Source organism: Eretmochelys imbricata, chromosome 5 (assembly GCF_965152235.1).
Source record: "Eretmochelys imbricata isolate rEreImb1 chromosome 5, rEreImb1.hap1, whole genome shotgun sequence".
NCBI lineage: Eukaryota > Metazoa > Chordata > Testudines > Cheloniidae > Eretmochelys > Eretmochelys imbricata.
The window spans coordinates 37,292,750-37,302,470 of NC_135576.1; the positions used below are offsets into that span (position 1 = coordinate 37,292,750).

General features: G+C 42.1%; 1 protein-coding gene across 1 annotated transcript in view; it reads left to right on the top strand.

Moving 5' to 3' along the window:
- The window catches only part of RAB3C (RAB3C, member RAS oncogene family), a 188,299-nt gene extending 179,984 nt beyond the window's left edge, over positions 1 to 8,315 (top strand). The window contains exon 5 of the mRNA XM_077816882.1: positions 7,033 to 8,315. Coding sequence (XP_077673008.1) covers positions 7,033 to 7,220 — 188 coding nt within the window. The 3' untranslated portion in view covers positions 7,221 to 8,315. The remainder of the gene's footprint in view (positions 1 to 7,032) is intronic.
- Positions 8,316 to 9,721: the final 1,406 nt, after the last annotated feature.

Sequence of the window (9,721 nt, forward strand, 5' to 3'; positions counted from 1 at the left end):
CCTCCAAACAGAGCAGCCTATTTGGAATGGCTTCCTCCTTCTAACTTCCTGCAAAGCAGACAGTAGTAACTGTGCAAAGATTAATTATTTTAATGGGTTCCCAGTGGCCCAATGCTCAGGAGTGCCCAGGGTTGCACTGCAAACCTTGCAGCTAAGTTCCAGCACATAGTACTGAAACTGTAGAGGATCTTCTTTTCCACCCTCTCCCCAACTGAGCTGAACAGTCATCCACTGCTTGAGACTGCCAGAGAACATTGAAAGCTTCCAGCATGCGAGGAAATATACTGTGATTTTTGGGGTTCAGCTCAGACTAGTAAGGGGTTGTGTCACCACCTGCCCTGCGACTCTGGGGCCTTCTGTACTCTGCTGTGGTGGTTCACAGCCCTGATGCCAACAGCCAGCCTACAAATATGTAGGTCACATCCTGGCTTCCACTGCCCAGTTACTCTTAGTAGGGTGACTCCAACACCCTTCCAGTCCTGAATTCTCCCCAAACCATTTGCCCTGGAGTGTTCAGCCCTCTCCTGGAACATTTACAGAGGTTAAATGTGTTGCTCTTTTGAAAAGACAATACAGTGCAGCCTGTTATCTGGCTTCAGTGCATCCTTCCCTTGAATCAGTGCACTGGGTTGGTTCAGATACAAAGTACAACAAATAGATTTAATCAAAAGAGATATCTAGGGCCCTACCAAATTCAATGTCCATTTTGGTAAGTTTCACAGTAATAGGATTTTAAAAATCTTAAATTTCATGGTTTCAGATATTTAAATCTAAAATCTCACAGTGTTGTAACTGTGGGGGCGGGTCTCAACCTAAAATGGGGTTGTGGGGGAGGTTTGCAAGGCTATCGTGAGGGTTGTGGTATTGCCACCCTTACTTCTGTGCTGCTGCCTTCAGAGCTGGGCAGCCGGAGGGCAACTGCTTGCCCACCAGCAGCACAGAAGTAAGGTGGCAATGCCAAACCATGCCACCCTCATTTCTACACTGTGGCTGGTGGCGATACTGCCTTTAGAGCTGGGTTCCAGACAGCAGCCACAGAACTTCCTGCAGCCAGGGGAGGTTCCCGGAGGGGGGTATGACCTGGCCCCAGGAGTGGGGAAGGGGTGGAATGGGGGCAGGGCAAGGTTACTGCAGGGGTGGGAAGAGGTGGGTCAGGGGCGGGGCCGGGGCAGAGAGGGGTCGAGCACCCACCGGGCAGAGGGGAAGTTGGCACCTATGAGCTAAGTAATTGTTTGGAGATCAGAAATTAAATAAGCTCCTAAGGCATGATTTATTTATACAGTGCCTTTTATTATGGTCTTGATGCTTTCAAGAAAGAAGGGAAAATACTTAAATCAATGCATGAGAGCCACACATCTCTTGTTGATATTATGGAAGTTGTATCGCTAGATTCCAGTGCACTACATTGTACCCCTCAGCTTACATAACCTACACTATTAACAAACATAAGACTGGGTCACATATCTAACCTCACTCCTAGAGATTTAAATAATTTAGGCTTTAGTGCCATCTCTCTCGGTACTAAGCACCTTATATACATTTAAAATATTAAGAATATTCATCATAGCTCGTTCTTACAGTAATTACTGAACTACCATTAAAATATCATACACCTGCCATTATGTCCCAATATATTTCAGCACATCCACCCATCACCTTTCCATATGCCTGGGGACAATCTTGGGCTTGGCAGTGTACCCAAAAGTTAACCAATCTAGGCCAAGCAGACCAGGGATAGAGTGAATTCTAAAGTCAAGGGGTCTTCACAGTGGACAGCCTGCCATCAGTTCCCTGTCATCTAACCTAGGAAGTGTCAGCCCAAACAACTCTGATGATCTCAACAGTGGCAGTACCACAGATAGGCTTTGTCTCCACTACAGAATTGTATCATGTTAGTACATGGTCTGTTTCTGGATGCCCAGGTGACAGGAGTATTCAAACAGGCTTTTTTTATCTGCATTTGGCTAGAAGAGTATGACGTTTTCTTTTGATAATAGACCCTGACCCAGTTCTTCACACAATGCCTTTGACACCTTGAGACAAGACTAATTATAACATGCTCTGACTCCTGCAGAGCACAGTGCTATTCATAAATATGTTAGAACAGATTGCAATGGTATGAGTATTAAATGGAGGCCTTTTGTCACTACAAAATGTTCCTGTGTTAGAACCCAAGTGTGAGTAGTACAGTTAACTAAATATGATACAGACCATGACTTTGCAGTCTGTAGACGAGGATGTATTGTGTCCAGCATTATGTCAGCTAGTCCTGGTTAAATTTTAGTTCCAATAGATGTAGCCAATGTAACGGGGAGCAGAATGTATTGAAGACATTCTAAATTTCCTAATGTAATGCATTAGCTGAATCAACAACCATGGTTGCCACGGTTAAGTCTTGAAAGACAGGTTGAAGGAAATGCTGTTTCACTACAGTGTTGTTTAATTAAGATCTCTTCCTTGCTTATTTTCTCTCTTTTACTGCCTTAAAGTTGTCTTGGTTTAATAGACTTGCTGGGAGTCAGCTGTCTTAGATCAGTGGTTTTCAACCTTTTTTCATTTGTGGACCCCTAAAAAATTTCAGATAGAGGTGCAGACCCCTTTGGAAATTCAACCTGTGGTCCACGGACCCTCTACCATAGAAGTCTTAGACTGAAAACTGACTGAACAGAATTCACCTATAAATGTTGCATGTGCTCAGCACGGCATTTGATGCAGCATGAGAAAGGGTCTTCTATGGTAATAACAGCACATCCAGGTTTTGACCTGTAGGTGGAGGTATTTGCATACTTTTGATCAGAAAAACAATGCTTTTTCTGGGATTTGAAACTTTTATTTTTGTAGTCACCTTCTGCAGAACCCTTAGACATAGTCTGCAGACTACCAATGGTCCGCACACCACAGGTTGAAAACCACTCTCTTAGATCAATGAGCCACAGCACTAATGCAGTCGTAGTGCTGATGCTAAGTAACTTGCTACAAACCCTTTACTTCCTTGAACATAACCCACAGCATCCAATGCTGATTTTGCAAACAAGCTTTTTTTTACCATTATCATGACATCTTCAGCTGTGCTCAGTATCCTAAAATATACAGTTGCAGCCAGGGCCGGCTCCAGCTTTTTTGCCGCCCCAAGCGGCAAAGAAAAAAAAGAAGCAGGACCTGCCGCCGAATTGCCGCTGAAGAGGGAGAGAGGGAGTGAAGGATCCGTCGCCAAATTGCCGCCGAAGATGCGGTCATGCTGCCCCAATCATGGACAGAGTGCCGCCCCTTTCTGTTGGCCGGCCCAGGCACCTGCTTCCTTCGCTGGTGCCTGGAGCCGGCCCTGGTTGCAGCTACTTTTCGTGGTCAATAGAGCATAAGAGACAGCAGATGTTTACTTCCTGTCAAATAAGGCCCTGTGCTGGTTGCTTGTATAAATGGAAAAGTCTATGTTGAGAGTTTCTTACTTATGTTAAATATTTGAAAAATTGTGCAGTGAACCTTGAGCTCAGCCATGCCTGTTAGTTGCTAACAAAATCCCAGTCCCATTAAGGTTTCCTAATTCTGTTGTATTAATCAGCCTGGCAGTAAGTGGACATCTGTTAAACAGAATTTCAGATGCACACAGACCTCCCCCAAACTGCTTGGATTGCCTTGTAAAAGGATCTGCTAGCAAAGTTGAAAAGAGAACCAGCTTCAGCTGCCAGAATCCAGAGGAAATAAAACAGCAGATTCTGCAACCTGGAAAGCAGGCAAACATGCAGACAAGGGGCTAAAATGAATAGCACTGAGTTGGGAAGACAGAGTAAATATCAACACACTCAAGATTGGTAAAAGGAGCAGGAAAGCCGAAGTTGAGGTGACCATATTTGTATATAGATCCAGGAAATGAAAAGCTGTTCACCATGAATGGGAGGAAAACACTGATGGTGGCAAGGTGCTTTTATAAAAAGAAAAACCAAGAATAATATCAGTAAAGCACTGTCTGAAATCTGCCTATTCCTATTTGTTAATTATTTTTAACTGACTATAAAGGCAGTCTTAGGGCATGGAACAACTTGTTGTCCAATGTCAATATTTTAAGATTCTCATGCTCCTTTAAACTATTTATCACCTTTAGCTCCCCTTTTGCCTCAGGCAAAAGCCTAAGTAAAGAGATGGTCTTGGGCTGCAGCTTGAGCTCTGGGACCATCACACCTCACAGGGTCCTATAGCCCAGACTCCAGCCTGAGCCTGAACGTCTACACCACAGTTAAACAGCCCTTTAGTCTAAGCCCTGTGAGCCCAAGTCAGCTGGCACAGGGCAGCCCTGGGTGTCTCGCTGCAGTGTAGATGCCATTTGTGACCCAGAGGTTAACATCAGGCTTGGGATCTGATAATCCATTAGGCGAAGTGAACTACAAAGCCAAGGCCCACCACAGGAAACATCCTAACTCCAGCCTCAGGTACTCAAATCTAGGGGCCATCTGTAAACATAGGCCGTTTGATCTTAGCTATGTGGTAGTCCATGGAGAGGGGCAGATTCTCCAGTAGCCAGAATCCAAACCAGATTGCTTGTTGTACAAAGACAAACACCATAATTGCATCCCGAAGTAAATGAATATGTTCTCTGTGGCTCACATACCAACCAACTGACCTTCAAAGCTAGCCCCACATAGAACACCTTGCATAATCCAGGCTTGAGGTACCAAAAGCATGGAGAACAGTAGCTGTGTCTGCAAAGAAGAAATGGTCACCATCATCTTACCAGATCCAGATGAGGGGGGGAAAAGGGACTTTTGTCTACTGAGGAAACCTGAAAAATCAAAGTTCCAACTGGGAATTCAAAAGCAACCCTAAATTATGAACTTCTTTAAGAAATGTGCAGATACCAGCCCCTTTAGATTCTTACAGCAGCATCACCTCTGTCTTTGACATAGTTGCGGGGGGAGGGGGAGAAATGGTTCACAAATCTAAGCATTGAAAATAATACATTGGTCATTGACATGATTAGTAAGAATGATTTGCTGAGCACTGACATTGTATTTAGTGTCATATAAAACCTGGTCTCTCCACTGACAATCTTACAGTCTAAGAAAGCAGATGATACAAATGTTCAACTAGAATAGTCATAAGTGTTTTATATGACTTAATTGTTGTGTATTATGGTAATGCTTAGAAGCCTCAACTAGGTCAGGGCCCCATCGTGCTACGCACTGTCCAAAGAGATGAAATAGCCGTCCTTGTCCCAAAGCGCTCGGGACAAAATCCAGTCCTGGGCAAATTTCTAATTTTATTTGCACCGTTATAAAACTGGAGTAAGTTCAGTGAAGGCAGTAGAATTAGTCTAGATTTACAGTACTGTACAGGAGGGAAGAATGTGTCCCGGCAATTCCAGACGAAACGTACAATCAGTCAGTGGAAAATATAGACTCATCTTACCCTTATAGACAGCCTGGATCCTCCATTGTTGTACAGTAAGTAGCAGTGATATTGCTTGCCGAGCATATGCTGGGACATCACTCCAGGCTAAAGATGACTGTCCACAGCAAGTCTGCACTGGCACTTAGCCCTATAAAAAAAAGAACAGGTAAGCTCTAAATTACTAATTGGCCTGAATAGTTGGTGCATTCAACAAGTTATTAGAATTGCTGCTTTAAATGTAACCTTTTATATAAAAAAAAAAAGACTAACTCCCTGATTAGAAAATACACTATATATGAAACAAATCTGTCTACTTACTCTGCCCCAGAGCAGTGTAAAGGCAACAAAGAACACGAACATAAATATTTCAAAACATAACGATGAATGTTGTTTTAAATTTTCTTCCAGACCTCCAAATACTTTCCCTTCAGTAGCTGTTAACCTTGATACTAGTTAAGAGTAAAATGACAGACATTTTGTTATTGGGTTCCTAACAGTAAAACACAGAGATAGGTGTATGTCATTAACCAAAGTGAATCAAAAAGACGAAGAACGCTTTGTGAATGCCAATTAACTTTTATAATATTACCAGTGAATTTAGTTGTTTTGTGAACCACTTCATTCCAGTTCACAAATTGGAAAGGGGGAAATCAGTAAAAGAAAGGCTGGTGAATTGATGAAGGGCAGTCAGGTGACTAGTGTCGTAGCTGTGGGGGGAAGCTGGAGCAGAGGGGAAAAGTGGGAAGGGAGGAGAGAGGTCAGGCAGGTGAGAGAATGGGACAATCCAGCAGATGGTGTGAACCCAGTGAGGTGTCAGGCTGACCAGCAGGTTACTTCCAGCTACGCTACTTCCAGCTAAGAGAGGGCCTTGGAGGTAAAGATGACCAAGAGGAACGTGCTCATGAGAGCTGGCTGTATTAAAGAATTTCAGTGTAAGCACTCTGCCTCATGGATCATAGTGCTACTTTAGTCGTTGCACAATGGGATGAGAGGGTTACAGTACCCACCCACAATTTTTTGAAGGAAAACAACTTACATTTAGAAATATTTTTGCTTCAAAACTTGTTTTCCATCCCCAGATTACATAACAAATTGGTAAAAGCCTTTCTTGATTTGTTTTCTTTCTTCTTGGTTCCTTCCAATTTCAGTCATCTGTTCTGGCATCAGCAGTAGCGGCCCAACTGCAATGCCCGTTACCAGTGGAGCAATGCTCATGGGAACATAGTAATTAGAGCTGGAAAAAGACCAAGAGAGTTATTCTGAGTTATTCCCCTCACAAGAGCCAGATGTAGTTCCATGATATGGGGCATTATTAAAATGATACTGCTCTCAATTTTAGCATAGCACAAAATCAACTATGATTAAATCATCTTTGAATATGATTTATGGAAGAGATCAGATTGATTATTTCAACTACTTTGGTGTAAATAAAATGACTTTTATGTAGTTACTCTGGATTGACACCCATGCAACAGTGGTCAAAATTTAGCTCATACTCTTGATGATATCACTATTTTGCATGTGCTGTCTCTCTTTCTTGTGTCCTGCCCACCTTTCTCTCTGCTTTTTCCCTTCCTCAGGAGGAGTTAATAGTTACCGAAGGATCTAAGAGTATGTAATGACCAACGTGTGTTTTCTTTATTTTACCAGGTTTTGAATTTTTTGAAACAAGTGCCAAGGACAACATAAATGTCAAGCAGACATTCGAGCGGCTTGTAGATATCATCTGCGACAAAATGTCAGAAAGTCTGGAGACGGATCCTGCCATCGCTGCTGGAAAACAGAACACAAGACTAAAGGACACCCCTCCTCCACAGCAACCCAACTGCGGCTGTTAATACAGTTATCAACAGAGGCAGCTCCAGTGTGTTCTATTGCCAACAGAGTATTTACAGATGGTCTATAAGCCTTTATTTATACTGTCTTTTTAATTTATTTGGGGACAATGTGTTTATTTTACGTCAATGGCTGGTACAATGTGTGCAAACAATTTGTAAGGTCTGCCCATTTCTAAGCATCTTTGCATGTGGCTAATTGTCTGTCTTTTCTTTTTATCCTACGTACATTACACTTGCTTCAGCTGGTTCTGTGACCTCAGAACACAGGTTGTCTACAACTGACTTTAACTTAATCAGTTTCAAATTATACCATTTACTCCTTGATGTAATGATCACGGTATTTAGGAATAAGCTTTCTGATGCCATTTAAATTTTCATTGACTGAAAAATCTATTTTAAAGTATTATCTGAATATACTGTCTATTCCCTGTCTTATCCAGATAATTTGTCTGAGGCACACTTCCCTAAAGGTAATGCTCTGGCAAATCCATGTCCATCACCAGAATTCAGTTACCTCTACCCCACACAACATGGCCACTTCGAAATTCAGAGTGACAGCAGCTGCCTAACCTAAAACACAGGCTCCTACCCCTCGATATAAGGAGAAATTCTGTTAGCTGCTGGCAGGATAGGGGCTGGCTGTGTTCCATTTCCATCCACAAGCCAATTCACTACAATACTGATATAGAAGAGAGTTGTGAAATGTCATTCTTCTTTAAGTTACCTGGTTTAGATAATATGCTACAGTTCTTGATATTACCCCAGCAGAGCCAAATCTGTTATGTACATTTATTCATAACCAAAAATAACCTACCCATATGGTTCCGGAGGTTGCATTATTTTGGCCTTTAGGAATTTCATGTTTCATTCTTGAAAATGGTGTCTATATATTAATTTTATAGTCTGAGAGAATCTCCTCTGTATTGATTGCAAAGGCCCATTTCTCTCCTCAGAAGTGCCACTCCTATTGAAGTCAGCAGGACTTGTTTGTGAGGACAGAAATGGATCTGTTCAATTTGAAAAATAGTTTGATCTAGATATATCTTGCTGAGGGCTTTCTTGTGACAGTAAGAAATTGGCAACATTTTTGGAAAATTCACAGAGAAATAAAAAGTTCTCCAATGAGTTCCTCCACTAGACTGTGTCAATCACTTAGAAAATCCACGAAAGGCTGTGAAGACAGCAGAATGACTGCAGGTTTTTTTTAAAGCATTTTTTAAAATTGTCATTTCTCACCATGTTAATAAGCTCTTGCTCTACTAATTGGAAGCACTTTGCACTGTTGCCTTATCTAGAATACAGTGATATTCCTCAATGACATCATTGAGGCAACATTAACTTTTTATTGTTCTTACCAGATCAGCTTCAGTACCAGGATGACATTTCTCAAGCTAGACATAACACAAAAACGGGAAGAAAAATAGGAAAATGTGTTAGAGCAGCTGCTAATGCCATACCTGACTGTAAGGCAATACCTATGCAACACATTGCCTTTTTCGTAAGGTAATTTATATAATCTCATCAAACACACTAAGGCCATGTCTACACTAGAGAAAAAGGTGTAGTTAAGACACTGTAACTATTGTATGTTAAAATCCTAGTTTAGGCAAGATTAACACATTAGTTGGTTGAGGTAAACCCAAGTGTAAACTTCTGTTAAAACTATAAATTGACTTGACTACACTAGGATCTTACACATATCAGTTAACACTCCTAGCTAGCACCTACACTGTTTTTCTTAGTGAAAAATGAGCCATATCATTTGGCTCCATGGAAAAACCTGAGGAAAGGGAAAGGGGATTGGTCCTGCTTTGAGCAGGGGGTTGGACTAGATGACCTCCTGAGGTCCCTTCCAACCCTGATATTCTATGATTCTATGGCTATTCACTGCCCTACATTTATCCCTGTTGTGGGCAGATTAGTAGGAAGGGGAAGAGAAAGTGTAATCGAGCAGAGCCAATTTGCCTAGCTCTTGGCATCCCCATGGCATGCCAGTCACTACTCTTCCTGGCCCTCCCTCCCATTTCTAGGCCTCCAGCTTGATAGTTGTACTCCTCCCGCTGTGGCTATGCACTCCAAGGTACTTTGAGGATAGAAGTATTTGGCCAAAGATTTGTATTGGTTTTCCAATTAACAAAAAAAATTGAAACATTTTAAGGAAAACAGATGCTTTCCCAGAAAATGTTGGTGTTATTGAACCATCACCACCACCTGCCCCCTCCCTCCCCCCCCACACCCCTCTTTTTTTAAATTTTTTATGGAAAACAGTCTTGAAGGAAAATTTTCAACCAGTCCTCTCAACTGAACCAGCCCTGGGAACTTCACTACTTAATGCCTGGTGCGATGTCATCAGCAGTGGTCACTCTGGCTAGCACCATGGTCCTCAGTAGACTATGCATGTTTGATGATGATGACCTGGTAGAAGGGTAGAGAATAGAAGCTGTAGAGCAAAAAATTAATGCATAGATTCCAAAGCCAGAAAGAACCACTGTGATCATTTA